The sequence below is a fragment of the Pavona decussata genome, unplaced genomic scaffold, assembly GCF_977016875.1.
Source record: "Pavona decussata unplaced genomic scaffold, jaPavDecu1.1 SCAFFOLD_130, whole genome shotgun sequence".
NCBI lineage: Eukaryota > Metazoa > Cnidaria > Anthozoa > Scleractinia > Agariciidae > Pavona > Pavona decussata.
The window spans coordinates 2,164,857-2,186,195 of record NW_028145544.1 but is presented as its reverse complement, the minus strand read 5'-3'; the positions used below and the strand labels follow the sequence as shown (position 1 = coordinate 2,186,195).

General features: G+C 38.0%; 1 protein-coding gene across 1 annotated transcript; it reads right to left on the bottom strand.

The window, feature by feature from the left end:
* Positions 1 to 8,036: 8,036 nt before the first annotated feature.
* Positions 8,037 to 20,132, bottom strand: LOC146468625 (transient receptor potential cation channel subfamily A member 1-like). The gene is made up of 9 exons (XM_085124517.1): positions 20,057 to 20,132; positions 14,302 to 14,468; positions 13,357 to 13,417; positions 12,957 to 13,025; positions 12,311 to 12,484; positions 11,715 to 11,783; positions 10,556 to 10,666; positions 9,758 to 9,879; positions 8,037 to 8,254 (listed from the first exon to the last, which is right to left on the bottom strand). The coding sequence occupies exons 1-9, from the start codon at positions 20,066 to 20,068 to the stop codon at positions 8,113 to 8,115; spliced, it is 927 nt and encodes a 308-aa protein (XP_084980643.1). The 5' UTR covers positions 20,069 to 20,132; the 3' UTR covers positions 8,037 to 8,112.
* Positions 20,133 to 21,339: the final 1,207 nt, after the last annotated feature.

The following is a 21,339-nucleotide window of genomic DNA, read 5'->3' as shown; positions in this document are numbered from 1 at the left end:
AATATTCTTTAATATAAAAGAAAACATCGCCAACCTTTGACTGTTCAGAAAATTTATCTGGCAACTATTTGATATAATAATGATTGGTTGCTTGACTTGATGTTTCCATGGCCACAAGATTTTGACAGCCATTATTTCCAAATTTGGATTTTTTTTTTCAACTTTTTGACAAAAATTCTACATTTACTCTCACCGCTTCCATTTATAAACCAAATTGATTCTTTTTTTTTGTTGTTTTTGTTTAATTTTGACCCAATTTTGGATGGTTTTCTTCAATTTTGGAGACATTGAGAAATCCAAGATGGCAACTATGAAAAACAAAATAAAATGATATGATTCCCACGTGACAAGACATTATTGGTCCACTTTGCAACCCTCAAACAAAACAGTTTGGGAGATAACTTACATCCTTTAAGTCCCTTTGCTGTGGCCTCAATGGCTTTGAAGTTACAAGGAGGGGTGCACTTTTATACTCTGCCCCCGCCCCGCCCCCAACCCTCCTACCCAGGCTGAATAGGGTTAAAATACAATACAATATTGCATGTTCTTTTTTGTCATTTCTTGGTCAACAATCCACAAGGAAAAACAGAAAGCACTTTTAGTCTAGAGTGTTTAGTCAAGTCAGATAAATGGTACAGGGAACTTACAAGCTGAACTGAAAGGCCAAGAAGCATTAGAATCAAATAGGCTCGGGACACTTGCCTACACATTATATAGAGACATCAAGTAAAAGAATAGCTAAAGGCCATGTAGGCACTTTAAAGCTCTGGCGCTGGCTACATAAACATAAATGCTGGGCTAATGCTAACATGAAACATTCAAGGCTTAATGTCTGGTGTAAACATGTTATGGCCAGCAGTCTAATAAAGAGCAGATTGATGGATGTTAACAAAAGACAGCCTTACATCAAGTGAAATGATATGTTTTAACCATTTTGGTTGAGTGGTAACTGAAAAACACTTCTATTTCACTTTAGTTCTTAAATAATTTTGTGGTAGTTGAGACCATACAACCTCACTGATGACTACTGATGATTTCCGTGATTTAACAAATTGATGTCAGTTTGTTTTTCATGCATCTTTCATGATCAATAACAGGACAGATGTACGAAAAACTGATGTCAATTTGTTCTTCCAACGCATTTTGTGCAAAGCAAAAACAATCTGTTTCTTGGGTCGCATTCCCATGAAAGTAAGTGTTACTCAGTTCCAAACAAGGTGTGCAAAACATTCAATTCAAAAATAGGAAGTTCAAAAAAGTAAAAAATCAAACTTGATGTACGGGCTGTCAGTGATTTAGAACTTGTGAATAACATGGTTGGTATATAAACATGCAATGTTTACACTTCACAATCTTGAGACAGCCAATCAACTAATTTGTTAATTAAGTGCGAGGACTAACTTGATTTCAAAGTAAAAAAAAAATGCTGTTACGCGACCACGATTCTTTTTCATTTCAGTCCTCAAACTCAATCAAAATCTGTTAATGGATCTCTCAAGTTTATGAGATGAAAACAAAACAGTGTTCAGTACAACCACAAAAAAGCCAAAACTATTTAAAACCTAAATGAACCCAGCCAAATAAGATATATCAAGTGCAAGATGGTTGAACAAAGGTACATGTGCAACCGTAAAAACGACAGAACTCCACCTACCTCAAAACAAGAACGTCAAAGAAACCTCTCAACACCACCACATTCACTAAGTGTAAAGTTAGATTCCTGTTGTGAAATTTGGTTTGTATTAATTTGACAAAAATTTGTGTCTTATGTTGCTACAACCAAAGATAATTTTAAAGTGTACTTCAAACCAGTCTCATCAACCAAGGTCTAACTGTCCTGATGATGTGTCATATTTCCTCTAATGTTTCCCTACCTCCAAAATATGCATAATTTGGAATTAACAACTTGCATATATCTTGGAATTTAGGTAATATTTTTGGTCAAAAAATAAATAAAATTCACTGGAGTCAAAATGCAAGAATTAAGTGATCATTTTGTTTCATATCATTTTTTGTCATTGTTCAATTCTTATTTCAAAACTTCCAACCAATCTTAACAGGCACAGAGTTTGAAAGCAAGCAAGAAAGGACAGGTGGCAGTACCCTGGAAGGAACCATTACTCATGTTTTACCCCTCAGCATATTAATTTTGTCAGGTTTCCTAATAATTTTTGGGTATCCTTGTTGCCCATTCTTAATGCTTATGGCATCTCCATTTTTTTTTTCTCAGAAAATAAAAAACTCCAATTTGGGAATGCACCCTTTCCTAAAAAAATTAAATTTGCCTCCTTTGTTCTTCACAAATGTTTGAATAAATCACACCATATTTTCCCAGGCAATGTAGCCATCTTGCTTATTTATAGGTATCTTATTCAGCTGGGTCAAAAGATCAATCTGCTCTTTATTGATATACATACAATCCAAGTAAAGTTCTGGCCCCAGTTTTTCAAAGAGAGGATAACTTTATCCAGTGGATAAGATGCTATGCAGCAGATAAAATGTATTGGTTGGAGTACATTTTATCTGCTGGATAGCGATTTATTCCCTGGATAAAGTTATCCACTCTTTGAACAACCGGTTCCTGCTTGACTGTCTAAGGTCTGCTTACAACATATCAAGCATGCAGTCTGCAATTCCATACTTGCTCTTATTTCCCTGATTCAATGGTCTCTCAAAAGAGCTACTTACAGCAATTGGCATGATGACATCACATTAATTCTCCACAATGAACAAATTTTCTGTCTTATTAAGTTCAACTTTTGTTACAGGTAGAGCTGTATTGGTCATTATTGTCTGAGTAATATTTCAATTCTATCATCTTTTGCTTCTGTTTGTTGAGTTTGTAACTAACGTGGTAAGCTAATTTGTTAAATTCAAGCCCTTAGGTCACCAAATGTAGAACTATGATAACCAGTCTGTAGGCCAAAGTAGAGTGTATTGCAAGAACTAACAAATTCAAGAAGCCAAACCATAAATTTTGCCCTTTTTCCAGCAAGTCCTTCAATAAGTTATTATTGCTCAGAAAAAATTTATACACATAATACCAAAACCAAACAAAATTTGAGAATTTGTAAAGCCACACACAAGAGACCATAACTGTACTTTAACAAATTATATAATATTCTTGTCTCGAATGCATTTCAATTTCAGTTTGGATTGATGTAAGAATTTGAGCAATCTTCCCAATGTTCAACTGTTATGTGAAAATCCCACACAAAATGATGTCACCTGCCAAAACTGTGAGCTTTTAATTGTGTGAAAATTCAACATAACCAAAACCCGAAAACGCAAGTTTTGTCTTGGTTCCAATCTCAGTTAGCAGACTAAAAACCAGCAGCTAGAACTTTACTTGGAAAAGCAGCTTCAAAGAAAGTAATTGATTAGAAATTCCCATGTACTACACGCCTGATTATCAAAACATCACAGTTTGAATAGTTTGCATTTTTCTTGCCCCTGTTCCCTCCCCCCCCCCCAATAAAAAAATTTACATACAAAGCCAATCAACAATAATTGGCATTAGCTTAGATTTAATCAAGTAATGAAGAAATACAGTAGACAATCCAATCACAGATTTTTGTGAAGTTGCGTAGTTTTGGGAAAGTCACCAGTTATTTTCTTTATTCTAGCTGCATTAAAAGGAGAAGTGTCATGAATGTAAATGCAAAAAAATATGGTTTGGAGTATTCTGACTTGTCTTGCAAACTGGTGCTGTACAGCAGATATGGTGTAATTTGGAAAATAAAAGTCCTCCAATCAGTTCCAAACAAAGTTAATTTACTACAATGATGATATATCTTTCTGATTATGAGTAACACACGTAAACATTTCATGACACCTCTTCATTTAATACTTGGTTCACTAAAGACAGAATAAACCAAAGGATGATGTACTGTATCTACGTCAATTGTCCAACAGGCCATCACTGAACAATCCCTATCTTCCATCTTCCTATCTTGCCATTATCCTGTAAAATGAATGTACAGAATTTTAGCATTAAACAAATTAGTACCTCCATTAATTTACTTTTTGTGAAAAAAAAAGTAGCTGAGACCCAAAGTGAGTGAAAAATACTGTATGTATTTAAAAAAATGCAAAAGTTTCGTTTGGAAGGTAATTGAAGCCACCCCAATTTACATGTTACCTAAAAACTGTTAAGGCACCGACACACAATTAGGATTTTCATTAATTTTTGTGATGTGAGGGTTATAATGGTGAATAGACAGGCGGCACTCATTAGTTTGTCTTGTTTAGATTGGCTTGAAATCTTTCCCAAGACAGGTACCAATTGATCAGAGTAAAGTGGTGCCAGTATCCCCAGGGGGGTACTCTGGGTTAAAAGTGACAGGGAGGTGCAAATGGGGTCATAAATCAACACCCAAAAAATCCCTCAGACTTAAGCCCCCCCAAAAACCCTGAACCAAAATTGAACCCCAAAAAATCCAATGCTCCATTTTTGAACCATAAAAACACTGAGAAAAGATTAGAGGACAAAATGAAGAACAACAACATAGTAGTCATTCCAACAAACAACATCAAAATGTTTGGGAAAACACTGCTGGAACCTTGAGGGAAGAATATTAACGTTCCTGTGAATGTCACAATTCAAGCAAAGAAGACCCAAGCAAAAGAGATCAAACGCTCACTGCAGCTAAAGAGAATTTCATGTGGAGGTTGATGATGCACAGGAATAGAAAACGTGTTGAACAAATCGTAGCGGCAGAGATATTTAGGACTTTGTCCTGGACTATTGTGTTGCTGGTCTAATGTTTAAGTTCTGATCAGTTTCAAGGATAGAAGGAATTTTTTTGTAGCTTAATGTCCACTGAAATGGAAGATAACAAACTTTTACAATGAATCTTCCCATTTTTGTTAGGACCCAAAAAAATCCTTGGTAAGATGAAACTATCCCAAAAAATACTAGCCCCAAAAAATCCTGAAAGTGTGAGTTTGAAACCCTAAAAACTCCTTTACACCTCCCCTTCACTTTTAACCCGTGTACAACCCCACCCCCCCCCCTCCCCTGGGCCAGTACCCAGGTAACAAATTCACATTTTTTGGTATTACACATACTTGATACAAAAAAGGTGAAAAAACGAAATTACCACTGCATAGGAGGTTTGGAAATGTAATCATAAAATTTGGTGAACTTTTCTTTTGAATCTCCAAGAACTATTACAGTCAACCTACGTCACGCATGACTGGTATTTCTGAGAATGAAATGAACATTAGAATTCTTCTTTGTAATGGCCGGCATTTGAATGGAATCTTGAACATTTCTCCAGAAATCTTCCCAAAAAAGAGGCATTAACTGACAAAAAAAATTAGAAATACTTGAGAACCAATTGTTATGTTTGAAATACTTAATGCTGTAATGTAAAGAATAATTTATTGTTTTATACAGTCAATAAACCAGGTAAATTTTTACAGGAACTCTAAAAATATCGCTGACGATGTTCAACACTGGCAGGTAAATTTCAAAACTCTGTTTTGACTGTAAGGATACGAGAAGCTCTATCAAACTTTCAGTGTTTCATCCGATTTTTTTTTAGGATCAATTGCCGTTCCCAATCCGCACAGTCAAGACCATCTTAGACCCTACAGCGCGCGCGTGAACCCGCGAAATTCAAATTTTCAAAAAGTTTCAGAAGTGAAAAATTTTACAGTGATTTTAAAATTGCAATTGTTTTAATAATTCAGATCCTTAGTTGAAGAGATTCGGAATTTTGACGTTTTTCATTATCTAAAGTGTTCAGGTGCGTTCACAGCTTTAGCTCAACGGACAGTTCTTGAATAAACAAATAAAATGAAAACAAAATGGTCTCAGAAGTCGGAGGTCAGCCTAAAATAGTCTAGTTAATATTTTTACGTGTTTTCCAATCAAATTTCAACCATAACTTAACGTAAATGTGCTGCATGTTACTAAAATAAAAGTTTTTTTTTGTTTCGCTTACCTCAGGTAGTAATTTTCCCGCGCAACTGGTAGGTTGAATTGGTCACATTAAAACACCAATTTGGTACCGCAGAGATACAAATACCTTAAACAAAAGAGAACCCTATATTATTTGTCACGCTCGTAGCACGAAAAAGACAATAGAAATAACGTGGAAATTAAAAAAATTCAACTCAAAATACCTTTTCACAGTCGAACACGAAAAATCTTTTTACCACGTTGAGTTATGATGCCCGCAAAGAACACTGGGGTTTGAAAGTATGTCACGTGTTCCAATACGTCACATAACTCGTTCCCAGGGACAGCACTGCGTTTGGTTCCTGCCTCCCCAAGAAATTAAGACTAGGTTTATGTGACAAACATACTGCATATTTACCAGGATTTGAATGTCTACAAACGAGTGAAACATTTCAAACATTATTTAGGAAGTTCGGTGAACAGTAAACCGGTTTACCTTTTCATGTGAGTTTAACGTATCTAATACAGTCTTTTTAAGGGCTTTTTTGTTCTATATCGTTCTAATTGTCTTCAGGAAAGACTAACCAATCGGCATCCATTGTCTGTGCATTTATTTATAGGCCTTTGGGGGGCCTTGAAAGGAAGGCTTTTTTCCTTCGCACAAAAGATCAAATTACTTGTCCGAGTACATGTCCGTAAAGTGTAAGCTTCTTTTCATGATTCAACTTTACTGTGAGAGTCATGTGATCAGTATGCTTTATTCCAACTTTCCCTGTCGTCTCTTAATCAGTTACCTTTTCGTTGTGAGAGTCCACTGGGGATATTCCCTGGCTGAATTTTAAAATTTGGACGCCATTCGCGCGATCCTGACCACTCACACATGTGTACGTCACGTGTGTATGGGGCAATTTTTTTTAAAAATAGAATTTTTTGGTACAACACATGGGGGCAAACCCACGAGTCAAAATGGCATCTCGTTATGGTCTCCATCCTTGATTATGGCTCCTGGCAAAATTGAAGTACATGGGCAAAAATTGTATAGAAGGCTGGTTTCAAGCTCATTGACGAATTTCCATTGATTCCACTGATTTTTACACTGATTTCTGTTTGAAAAGGGGGATATTCCAATCCAGTCGGCCACTTGTAATTTTTGACGGCCACTTGAATTTTTTTGAGGGCCACTTTTTGGAATTTCTTTGTTCTTGTGTGCTTAATGGGAGAAAAGAAATATGTATAATAGGCAAGTTGTATTGCCGCAGAACGGCCGGGCGTTCTTTTTTTTTCTTTTCTTTTCAAGTCTTCTATGTACACCCGGTATGGTATTAGTTTTAATGTTATTAAAGAAGCAACGAAAGGGAAAATACCAGATAACGAGTCTCCATAGTCTATTTGCAAAAATATTACAGAAAGTGTTTATTTGGTTACCACATTGCTTACCAATAACGTTTCATCTGCCACACGCGATTCAGCCTAAAGAATGCTTTCCTACGATACTGTTTATTATACTGTACAACATGTTACAAACGTCTGAGTCCGTGGATGAAATTCAACTAAGTTATGCAGGCTTTTCGCAGTATTTCCCTTTACTCAGCTCCAACAGTACACTGAGTTGCTTTTAACCGTTGAGTGACACTTAACTGCACCTTTCAATAACATACGGACTCTGAGCTTCAAACACATCTATTTATAACCTGTGAACAGGCTCCCAAGTGGGGTATAGGGCAAAGAGAAAAATCGGCCAGCCGGGCGAGAGGCGAGCTCAATTTTTGTCTTCGCCCTATACCCACTTGGGAGCCTGTTCACAGGCTAACGCAACTATAACAATTTGCGTGTTTTACTACCGTCAATCATAATTACGGCGACAACCGACTGACCACAAAAATACAGAAACCAACAAAGTGGATCGAAATTCACCAATCACAGCGCACCAAGAACAGGATCTTTTGACCTCGTTGAGCCAAACGTTTTTCTTGAGTTTGAGCCCGGTCTTTGAGGTCCACTGCGGTAGCCTCCAACGCAGTCGTTTTTAGGGGACTCGAATTACCTCCTGTGGGGAGGAGGTAATACGAGTCCCCTGAAAACGACTGCTAGGGAGGCTACCATAGCGGAACTCAACGACAACGGTGCAGTAAATTTTAATCGTTTGTTCCCTAATGGTCAAGTTTTGTCACACTTTTCCTAATGCTTTTTTCATGGTGACGAAGTTAAAAAGGCCTCAGCGAAAATAGTTTCTCTGCAGTTCCTTTTGCCTTTTGCTCATTTTCTTCCTTTTCGCGTTTTGCATTCTGGGACATGGTCTCCAACAATTCTGATTGCTTTCTTAACATGTTGCGGATTTCATTAATTCTGAAAAGGAGAGAAAGAAAGAGCACTGTTTGTCATTGTGACCGTTAACTTCAATAAATTATCACGCCTTTAATTTCAAATCATTCCAACGCTATCACCTCCAGGGGCCTAGCCTCCCTTGCAATTGTAGCCTCTTCCAGGCGTTCAGTTAGTTAGGGCGCGCGAAAAAATAAAGAAAAAGCTCGCTTCCCCTCGCGCACTTTTTCCTTATTTTTTCGCGTGCCGTTTTTTTGCGCTGCACCCCAACTAACTGAACGCCTGGAAGAGGCTATTGCAATTTCAGACGCTCTTTTAGCTCGTAACGCAATCTTTCCGTCCCAACTTTGGGGAGGAAAGATTGCATGACGAGCCAAAAGAGCGTCTGCGAAGGGGGCTACCAAGGGGTTGACTTTCGAAGGTTCCGAGAAGTTAATAGGGAGCTTAAGCGGCGACGACGGCAACGGCAACGAAAACGTCACCTGAAAATATAACTTTATTTCATTTGTGCTACTTCGCGATTAGCTCAAATCGTTCAACTTCTACAGAAACGGCGAACAATCCACGAACCAAATTGGTAGGAGTGGTGTTCAAGTTGAGAAAGAAAATGAAAAATTCACCGTGGACGTCGTGTGCTTACGTTCTCCGAAAAAAACCCAGAATTTGGTCAAGAAATGTACCAAAACGTAAAACGCACGTTCAGAGCAATTGTTGTGGCTCATTAAGCCTATCGTTTTGTGGCGTTGTCGTTGTCGTCGCCGTCGTCGTTGCTTAATCTTTCTACTGTCCCAGGGCCAGAAACACGAAGCCCTGTTAACGTAAGATACATCCTGAGTATTGTTTCATAAAAATGGTGCACTGTCATTATAACAAGGGACCGCCCATAGTTAAGAAACATACTTTGCGTACATTTAACTTAGGATGGCTTCGTGTCGGGCGTAAATACAAGTTAAAAGACTTATGCCTGGAGTAAAACGGGGTAGTATTTCATGAGGAGTATCCCGTTCTTGCTTAAACACCTCAATTAAAACCACGTGCGTTTTCAAAGAAAGAATGAGCCACACTAAATTGACATCAGTTTTATCTGCGACAAAAGTGGAGAACTTGAAAACGCAGAGCACTGAACAGGTCATGGACGTCATGGGCTCGAATCCTGTTCAAATCAGGTTTTCTTTCCGTACCTGCTCATGTTGCGTGCATAACTGATAATGTACGATCGAAAATGTGTGTACTAAGCTATCATGCTGGTTACACGAGGATGTTCTGCAATGGGCCATTTCCGAGTTGCTCTGAACCTCATCATGAAAGCGACGCTAAGTGCAAAGTTTTTATTATGATAATTAGTTGTCATTCATATGCAAGCAAAACTAATTTACATATAAAAACTTTTGCACTTAGCCTCGCTTTCATAATAAGGTCCACAGCCACTCGGAAATGGTCTATTCTCTTTGTTCAGCGTTTAATCTAATGCGTTATCTTTAAAATAAGATAGACAATAAATGCAACACAGCATCAGAAATATCTTACTTCCCTTCCTGTTCTTCCAGTTTTGCTTTGATCTCAACAACTTCCGGTGAGACCTCAGGTTTTCCATCGGGCTCTTCACTGGCCCCTCCCGGATGTCCAAACCCACATATGAAGTCATACAACTAAATTTGAACAATCAGAAGAATTATTTTCGGATACGAAAAGGAGTAAACTTTTAGACTCAACCTAGTGGTGTGAGTTTGTTCACGTGCTCGCGAAAAGCTTCCAATACCTCAAATATTTCCTCAGAGATTGGGGATTGGGGTAGGATGTGGGGAAGGGGGAGGGGTAGGCTGTTTGGTGCAGGACAAACCATTTGTGATAAGTAGTATTCGATTTTACAGTGCGATGCGCCTTACCGTGGCCACCCAACAAACCTTTTTTTTTAAGTTAGCCAATCAAGATATCTTCCTCCTTGTTAACAAAATACAAAAAAGACATGTTTTCAATAATTCGTTGTTGCATCACTTGCCTGTTAGACTTTGCAAGGAGGCGTGACCGTTAATCAAATTCGCGTATCCTGATTAGCCAACTTGTAAAAAAAGTTTGTTGGGTGGCCACGGTAAGGCATAATTGCATGTGGGCAGGCAACTGTGGAAGGCGTTCATCGAGAACCAATTAAGATCGATATGATGATGGCGTCGCTACAGACTTCTTCATAACTGCGTCTATTTTATTATTATTATTATTATTATTATTATTATTATTATTATTATTATTATTATTATTATCATTATTATTATTATTATTTTTTTTTTTTTTTTTATTTATTATTTTTTTTTTTACTGCTATCATTACCCGTGTCTTCAAAGGTGCTGGTTTGTTGGGATATTCCACGAGCTTGTCAAACTGAACATGTCTGCGCAGCCATCTTGGTAGCCCTTCCTCGGTTTCCAGTAACATCTCAATCTATTTGTGAACAAAAATATGAAATAGTCCATTAAACTATACCATTCGTGAGAATGATGTGTTATTCAGTGAGTGACACAGGCATACTCGGAAAAAGGAAATCCGAGCGCTCCTATCAGGAGTCGAACCTAAGACCTTCCGATTACTAGTTCGGATGCTCTACCAATGAGTCACAGGCGACTCTTTCACGTGCATGTCATCTTGCTCAGTGGTTTTAGGTCTTAATCCCGAGGAGATGAGGAGGATCAAGTTTTTAAGTAACCCCTTTTTTTCTCAAAGATCCAGAGAAATGGAATAACGTTGTAGACAACATTGAGCATAATTTATAAATTTTACAGTGTGCTCACACCTGCTGGACGTAACCTTGTTTAAAAAGGAAATTAAACGAGCATGTTTATGGCGGAAATCAAGCGGCCCAATGGCTAGCCCATATAAAGCTTCCCGACTGAGTGTATACGTTTTTAAGTTTTATTTCTTCTCGACGTGGAAAAGCTGGAAGACCATTAGCGACACCGTAAGCAGAAATCCCTTGACTGGGATTCAGAAAGAGATACTAAGGAAACTTAACTTGTGCGCCCAAGTTTGTTGCCCCACTTGTTCAGGTTTCCAAACGACTCACTGGCAGGTGGACAAGTGAGGACCGTTTGTTTTTTGTGGAAATTTAATGCCATTCAAACGAAAAACGGTGACAAATAGTGAACAATTACTTAACCCAAGGTATATAAAGTTACGTAATACAACTGTCACGTTAGAGCGGTTTTCGATCGAGTGCCGTAGTAATTACTCTGGCCAATCACAACAGACGCAAACAGCGCTGTGAACCAATCAGAATTCAAAGCAAACACATGTAACCGGCGCCAAGCGCGGGAAAACACGTGCGAGCGAGGCACGATTGGTTTTGGTTTTACCTCTAATTGGAGGAGAAAGTGGCGCGAGTTTTGTCAACCAATCACAGAGCGTAGTAATGCAAAACCAAAGCAAACGCGCAATTACTTTCGACACTCAATTGAAAACCGCTCTAAAATAGCTTGAATTAGTTTTGACTTACTTGCGTCACATATCGGTCCATGGTGGCGTTCCTCTGAATGTTGTCAATATCGCCTACAGCAAGACCAACCTGTGAACAGAATGATCAGTAGCTTTCATTTGAAGAGTCATAAGCAAGAATCTCATCCACAGACTCACATTTTTAAACCACATTAACTTGTTTCAATGTTTGACCCAAGTTGTTCAAAGCCCGATTAAGTTAATCCTGGGTTCACGTGAACTTTGTTTCGAGTTCAGTTGCAAATCAATAAAGATCAGTTTTGACTAAGACTTTTCTTTGCCATTACCTTAAAATTAGCTTTCAATGGCAGTGTTAACAAGCGAGATGAAAACCTCGGTTAACTTTAAATCGGGATTAGTGTTAATCGGCTTTCAAACAACTGGGCCCAGGAGTAAAAAGGTTAAAGAGGAGCAGACAGAGTGCGATACATGAACATACAAAACACGAACAAACAAACTAAGGAAACAATTAACTTTATTTAAATAGGGTAAAACTACTTGACAATTGGAGACTGTTTCTGTGGTTCTCCATAAAACAAAAACAACAACAACAACAAGAAATATCAACAACAACAGCAACAACAACAACAAACTCACCAGCATGTTCATGAGTATAATAGGCATTGCCAGGACAAATATCACAAACAGCACGTTGATCAGAGATGAGAAAGCAAACTGCTCCCAGGGCATAAAGTTATCAGAATAATTCAGTTCTCCCAGCGTCATCACGAAGATCGTAAGCAGCCAATGAGGTAGCGAGGTAAACGTTTCCTGAAATACAAAGTCAATGAAATTCAAGAGGTTACTATCCTCGGAGCTCAAACAATACAGAGGACACATCTTGTGCTAATAATAATAATAATAATAATAATAATAATAATAATAATAATAATAATAATAATAATAATAATAATAATAATAACAACAATAAATAATAATAATAAATACAATTTATATAGCGCCAAAATCCAAACGTTCTAAGGCGCTGGGTGTTTTTGCTGCGGACCCGTGAGCCCAAGGGCTCCTTTTCGCTTTGTGTTCGGACAGAAGACTGAGTTAGGTTCCTTTAAGAAATACAAAAGAGCCCCAGAGCCCATTACTTCCCTCTGCAGCACGTGTTTTATTGGGTATAAAACCACTCGGCTGCGCCTCGTGGTTTTAAATCCAGATAAAACACTGCTGCTCGTGTTTTAAACATTACTACATGTTAATTTAATAAATTTATAGTTAATACAATACTTACGTTTTCATCAATCAGCATGTAGAAAGTTGTTCCAAAGGCCAGTATGAACAGCACAACAAGCACCAAAACCTTTGTAAGTAGGAAAATGTAATAATGGAAATGAATAATGCCCCTAGACAACGACCTAATATTATATTAAATTCCTAATTTTTAAAATATTTAATCTTATTTATAAAGTTGACATCTAAGCAAATGGTGAAGAGTAATGAAAGAACTTGATCGCTTTGTGCGACAAAGACTCTTGTCTCCATAGAGTTTAGGCCTGGGCACAGGACCGGGCCCAAGATTGGCATCGTTCAGCTAACTTTTAAGCAAAAAAATAAAAGAAGAAACAAGCAAACTTAGGAACAAACAAAGAGAAAAATAGAGAAACAAGAATACCACTGTGGGCTTGACTCACCTTGAACAACGTTATGAACATTGTTGCCAGCATGATTACATATGATCCGTAAAAAGAAAGACTAGATAAAACAAATATGTATCAATTAAATTGATATCATAATTTCTAACAAATTAATTAAGCTATCCTTCAAAAGAAACTGCAAAGTAAGACTGATACAATTGAACCTCTCTGGAAAACAGCCCTTGTAAGCGACTCAGTAATCAGTTCCTAGGCGAGGCACTGTATTTAGAGTCTATTGCGAGTTACCATACCCCTTAAACGACCTTCCTTGAATTTATAAGTCAAACAACGTATTTAGAATATCTCTAAACGACGGTCCGGCTAGTCAACGCCTGTCGTTGTGCAATCCTGTTTTAATCAGTTGCGATCTTTGTCAGACACTTCATAATCGCTCATAAGCGACTCTATCTCCTTAGACACCCCGTAGACCTCCACCCTTAAAAGCTCTATTTTCACTGGACCCTGATAACCTGCAGCTGCATTGTTTTTTAGAGCTGGAAGCATTGTTCTGTTGTTCGTTCTTTTCTCCTCTCGTCCAACCATTTAAGACGTGGCAAATGGTGCAGGTCGACCCTGGACACCACAATAACGAGATTCCGTCTGCATGCGGGGTTTTCAGGGAAATGCTATTCACGTAAGCGTCTGTCACTTTCCCTTATCATTTATGTTGGGTGTTTGCTTAACCCTTTAAGCCAAATATCAAAGAGATAATTCTCCTTTCTTATCACCATACTTTCTAATAAAAGTGCTGGGGAGAAGTTATTAAAACATCAAGAAAATTCACCTCGGGTGATCATATCCCTAAATCTCATTATCTTAGGGGTGGAATAAGCATTGATATTACAAGGAGAAATTTGATGCTGATCACTGTTAGGGCTTTTAAAAGGGTTAACAGAAATCGTCATTCAACAGTATATATGTTTTCTATCCACTATGACTCACTTTCGCAGATACAAGATCAGGTTCATCCATGCAAAGAATATGGAAACAGCTCCAATTTGCAGTTGCGTGCCAGTCTTGCAGTCGTAAGAAGGAAGGATATACAGCATGGTGGTGATATACCCAACGAGCTCAAGGTAATTAGACAACTCAAAAAAGTATTGTGCTCGCTAAGGAGAGAAAGAGATGTTCGAGTGTTTTATAGTGCGTTGCTTTATGGACAAGTCCTGGCTAAACACATTTCTCTCTTAAAAAATTATGACTATTTTAAGATCACTCAAATTATCAATGTAATGCCATAACTTTCAAAAACTTTGCTTATTGACCTATCAAATGGTCGATAAAACATTACGTGCAGTGGTTTTAAAACCAGATAAAACCTCCTCCTTGTTAGTATGCGGTGTTTAATGTTTTTTTCGCATGCTAATTTCCAACGTTCACAAAAGCATCATTGTTATGAACTCTCTTGACACACGCTTTTCCAGGAATGTTTTTGAAGCCGTTCAAAAAACTCGCAGAACGTGTTTCATCGGGTCTAAAACCACTCGGCTGCGCCTGGTGGTTTTAAATCCCGATAAAACACTGCTGCTCCTGTTTTAAACATTATATAGTTCTGTATTTTTCTTCTCTTAAGTGTCATTGTCTGAGAAAGTGTTCCAGGGGCCAAAACTTGTGGTCAACCGATTTGGCTGAAACTTGGCACAGAAGTTGGTTGCCATGAGATATTTGAAAAGCCAATTTGGCTCACTTCTCTGACTTTAAGTTTTAGAGTTTCAGGGGGGGTCTCATTTTTTGCCCTTCTAGCACAAAAAATCCAGCCTTTCAGGGGTCATTTTGAAAGTGCCATAAAACCCAACTGGTAAATTGCGCTGCCAAATGAATTTGACCATGAATATTACTATAATAGAGCTTTCATTTCATGCATGTAACTTTGCCCTCAAGGTATTGGACAGAGAGGAGCCTGGGGCTAGAGTTAAGCCAAAATTAATGTCAAAATTACAACTCAAAATTGCCATTTTTCAAACAATCAGTGTATCTACCTGCCTTCTTGCATAACATCCGTACCTAAACCGTTATTTACTTTAGTGACCCAACTATCAAAATCAGTTGAGAAAAATTTGGCTTATCACGGTTTGTTGAATTTTTTTCACAAACACTCCATGCCTCTATAAGGTCATGCAAAATGGAATTTTGAGCATAATTCACGCCATAAAGAAACCAAATTGTTGACATGAAGCCCTTATTCTGTATTTGGTCAGTGAAAATGAATTGCTAAAGTAAAATCAGTTTAATTTTTTAGAAATAATCTGATTCTTACCTTACAATTGCTCTTAAAGGCCTTTGATTAGCAAAACAAATACCCTGATTTAGCAAAACAAGGTTTAGTTTGTACTTTGAAAACCTAGTACCCATCAAACAGCACAAATGATGAAGGCCTAACCTCGATATAACGATCTTTTTAAACGATGCTTGAATTTTTCATTGATTAATATTCAGTTCCAAGTCATAATTCTTCTCTGTTGCTCCAAGCATGGAAAGTCTCTATATTTTGTCAGGCCTGATTTTTATTATGATTACAAGATAAAGTTAGCTTAACGAAAATGTTCGTTAGCATATAATCTATGTCTGTTAACAGCCTGAACAGTTCTTGTAAATACCCACCAGTAAAGGAGCATGGCCATGCATACATAGATGTATAAACTTACGTAGAGATATACGAGCTGCAGTTTAAAGCAGTGTCGATGTGACCCGTTACTTCAGAGTCCTCTAGAGCGGAGTAAATGAAACCATCCGTCAGGAAAGAATGCACAGTTAGGAGAGCTCGATAGTAAAACAAAAAACTTGTGTTGCTAAATACAATAACCAAACGAGGCCAGGGCATTGAGATGATGCAAAATCAACTGGCCCGCCATTTTGGACATAGGAGAGAGTGGGGACTGGACCGAGGATACGTTCTTCTTCCGTTTCGCGGCTATGCTATATCAGGAGTAAGAAATTCAAGGGTAATTTCACGATGGCACTTTGTTCCTTTGAAGGGGTAAGTGATCAGTGCGGTGCCACCGCATGGGCTCCGCATGAAACAGGAATGGTTCCTTTATTATCCTGCGAGAATGATATGACTGAATGGTTGAAGGAAAAGTACAAGGGGTCAGGTGCATCTGGGGCAAGAGGAGGACCTGGTCATACCAAAGCAGCAGGTGATTCAAAATATCTGTTAGGCATCATACACACGCACAAATGGCTTTTATCGCGATCCAGTGGACTCTTTTCTGTTGAAGAGAGACCACGATATTTTACGATATTGTCGTCTCAAATTGTTTGTTTATGACTGATTGAAGATTTCCCGAGGTAATTTACTTGATTCTTGCGATCAGAAACAAACAATCAACAAATTGTTCACAGGGAGGGCAAAGGGGTTGACTAAAACCCTAACTTCGAAAGGTAAGAGCGCAGTTATTTTATGGCAACAATCTCTATGACCGAAACAACGATAAGAATAACTCGAAGTTGAAGGCTGTTTTCGTCTGCTCGCTCAGTTTGTTTACACTCAGCTTTACCTGTTCAGACGCTTATCACTCAATCCTACATTTGCCAGTTTCGTCTAAGATAAGAGAACTTGAAAAATCTTTGCAAACATGCTGCATCGAAGCAAATCTTTCAAGCAAATCTCATAACAAATCGGCAGATTTTGAGACAATATAAGGACTTCTTAACGATGCGAATTAAGCAGAGAGTCCATATACGGGAAAACATTCTGTACGTATGTCATGGTGTCATTATCAAGTCGTAATACCGTCTCAAAATCGAATGTAGTTTCCTTTTATCGTGATTCATCTATTCTTGTAGAAAAAAATGTTTAATTGATTAGTTGAGCTCAGAATACAACGATAAATCCGAGATAGGTTTTAAACTGGGTGTAAGATTCCTAAGATTATACCGCCTCTATTTACATACTAAAAAAACTAATTATAAGTAATTAAAAAATGTATCCGAATAATTTTTGTTACCAAGAAAGTTATCCGTGAAACAAGACATTTTCTCGCTAAAAATGTCAATTTCATCAAAAAGCTTCGATGCAGCATGTTTGCAAAGATTTTTCAAGTTCTCTCTTCTTAGACGAACCTAGCAAATATAGGAAACCGGTAGGGTTCCACGCTCGAATTGTGATTGCATGATAAGCGTCTGAACAGGTAATGCTGAATGTAAACAAACAGAGCGAGCAGACGAAAAACAGCCTTCAACTTCAAGTTATTCTTATCGTTGTTTTTGGTCATAGAGATTGTTGCCATAAAATAACTGCGCTCTTACCTTTCAAAGTTAGGGTTTTCAGTCAACCACTTTGCCCTTCTGGTGAACAATTTGTGGAATGTTTCTTTCTCATCACAAGAATCAAGTAAATTACCTCGGGAAATCTTCAATCAGTCATAAACAAACAATTTGAGACGACAATATCGTAAAATATCGTGGTCTCTCTTCAACAGAAAAGAGTCCACTTGATCGCGATAAAAGCCATTTGTGCGTGTGTATGATGCCTAACAGATATTTTGAATCACCTGCTGCTTTTGTATGACCAGGTCCTCCTCTTGCCCCAGATGCACCTGACCCCTTGTACTTTTCCTTCAACCATTCAGTCATATCATTCTCGCAGGAAAATAAAGGAACCATTCCTGTTTCATGCGGAGCCCATGCAGTGGCACCGCACTTATCCCTTACCCCTCCAAAGGAACAAAGTGCCTTCGTGAAATTACCCTTGAATTTCTTACACCTGATAAAACATAGCCGCGAAATGGAAGAAGAACGTAACCTCGGTCCAGTCCCCACTCTCTCCTATGTCCAAAATGGCGGGCCAGTTGATTTTGCATCATCTTAATGCCCTGGCCTCGTTTGTTATTGTATTTAGCAACACAGGTTTTTTGTTTTACTATCGAGCTCTCCTAACTGTGCATTCCTTCTTGACGGATGGTTTCATTTTCTCCGCTCTAGAGGACTCTGAAGTAACGGGTCACATCGACACTGCTTTAAACTGCAGCTCGTATATCTCTACGTAAGTTAATATATCTATGTATGCATGGCCATGCTCCTTTACTGGTGGGTATTTACAAGAACTGTTCAGGCTGTTAACAGACATAGATTATATGCTAACGAACGTTTTCGTTAAGCTAACTTTATCTTGTAATCATAATAAAAATCAGGCCTGACAAAATATAGAGACTTTCCATGCTTGGAGCAACAGAGAAGAATTATGACTTGGAACTGAATATTAATCAATGAAAAATTCAAGCATCGTTTAAAAAGATCGTTATATCGAGGTTCGGCCTTCATCATTTGTGCTGTTTGATGGGTACTAGGTTTTCAAAAGTACAAACTAAACCTTGTTTTGCTAAATCAGGGTATTTGTTTTGCTAATCAAAGGCCTTTAAGAGCAATTGTAAGGTAAGAATCAGATTATTTCTAAACAATTAAACTGATTTTGCTTTAGCAATTCATTTTCACTGACCAAATACAGAATAAGGGCTTCATGTCAACAATTTGGTTTCTTTATGGCATGACTTATGCTCAAAATTCCATTTTGCATGACCTTATAGAGGCATGGAGTGTTTGTGAAAAAAATTCAACAAACCGTGATAAGCCAAATTTTTCTCAACTGATTTTGATAGTTGGGTCACTAAAGTAAATAACGGTTTAGGTACGGATGTTATGCAAGAAGGCAGGTAGATACACTGATTGTTTGAAAAATGGCAATTTTGAGTTGTAATTTTGACATTAATTTTGGCTTAACTCTAGCCCCAGGCTCCTCTCTGTCCAATACCTTGAGGGCAAAGTTACATGCATGAAATGAAAGCTCTATTATAGTAATATTCATGGTCAAATTCATTTGGCAGCACAATTTACCAGTTGGGTTTTATGGCACTTTCAAAATGACCCCTGAAAGGCTGGATTTTTTGTGCTCAAAGGGCAAAAAATGAGACCCCCCCTGAAACTCTAAAACTTAAAGTCAGAGAAGTGAGCCAAATTGGCTTTTCAAATATCTCATGGCAACCAACTTCTGTGCCAAGTTTCAGCCAAATCGGTTGACCACAAGTTTTGGCCCCTGGAACACTTTCTCAGACAATGACACTTAATTCTCTTTCTCCTTAAATTTACCAGTCTTTACAATGTCAGCTATATCTCATTTTTACCACATCCTTCCATAATCCTTAATATATTAGTTTATCTTTAACTTGTTACTTTTTCAACTAGTGTTGTACGTTAGTTACAATTTTATTTATTTGTAATTTCGTTTTCTTCTTCCCTCGCCTTGATTAGCCAGCTACATGCGGCTGGAAGAATTTTTGTATAGAGTGGTTTCCAATTGAGTGTCGTAAAAACAAAACCAAAGTAATTACTCTGGCCAATCGCAACAGATGTAAACAACGCAACGAGCCAAACGCGTGCGGCGAAAACACGATTGGTTTTGGTTTGGATTCCCATTGGTTGAGAAAGTGGCGCGGGTTGTTTTTAACCAATCACAGAACGTAGTAAATGCAAAACCAAAGCAGTCACGAAATTACTTTCGACACTCAATTGAAAACTGCTTTAAATTTCTCTAGTATGTTGTAATAAAGTTTTGTTGTTGTTGTTTGTTGTTTTGTTTTGTTTTTTCACCTGAGAACCACCAGAGTTTGAACTCAAACCTCATCCAACACTACATGAAAATTCGAATACTTTCTGAAGATATGGTTAGCTAAGCTCTATAGGAAAATTCTAATGCTCTAACCTTTGAAATCATTTGTGCCAGTTCTCTTGCTAAGTGAATTGACGTGAATACAATGGCAGCAAAGGTCAGAACCTGAATGGTCTGAAATGAGGAAGGAGAAAAACAACGTTAAGTTTCATTTTTAATGATTTCCTCCACTGGTAAATTACTAATAATAATGACAGGAAATCTTGTGATAAGTTGAAAAATTTTGGCGTCTTACCGTATGAGATTTCTCATTCGATGCAGTCTCAACGTAATCCTTTGAGAAGCAAAAGAAGATTGAAAGTTATCTTCTATCGAGTGAAATTTCACCGTATATACAGCTGCTTTGACAAAGGTTGTCCAAAAAAAGCGTAAAAGCGTACGCGACAATGCCAAAAGGTAGTCTGGGAAACACCCAATGAATTTCAATAAAATGTCAGAATCCATATTGCCTGCCATCTCAAGTCTTCGCATTATGGATTCTGAGCTTTTATTGAAATAAATACCTTTCGGCATTGTCGCGTACGCTTTCACGCTTTTTTTGGACAACCTTTGTCGAAACAGCTTTTTACAATAACTGTCCAAATTCCCGCGCGCTGATTGGCTCGTAGCTATTGTCTATAAGAGTACAGACAACAAAAATCACGTCAGATGTAACGCGCGCGCTTTCTCAACGAAAAAAAAAGCCAATTCCGCTCGCACTTCTTCCATGTTATTGTAAAAAACAAATCGACGGCAGTTTTCTATGGTCTATACTCTTTTAGTATAAATCTACTAGTGTTCTATCACGAATGCCGTTCTCTGATTGGCTACGCTACTCGCTATCTATTCTGTGATAGATAGTGAGTAGCGATTTTCAACAAAATGGCGTCGGCTTCTTCGCGTTTTCGAAGTGTCTGCGATGAGGAAATAGATAATTTACTTGTTTAGTTTTGAACGACTAGTAGATTTATACTAAAACAATTAGATTATTCGCTCTCGATTTCTATGCGTGATAGTTGATTCGGGCTTCGCCCTCATCAACTATCACGCGATAGAAATCTCGAGCTCATAATCTAATTGTTAAATAGACCATAGAAAACTGCCGTCGATTTGTTAAGTAGATGATTTTTTTTACCAACCGGGAGGTCCGCACGAGGCCTTGAGTACTTAAGACAGTGGGCAGTGTTTTTCCCAATACGGACCGATCTCGTCCGGTGAATAAGGTTTAATTCAGTTTTTCCGCAAGAAAGCAAGGCCCAGATCTTGCAACAAATGGGCTTGGGTTCGCGGGCAATATCGAAAATTCCGCCCGCTGCCGGAACCAATCATATTGCATG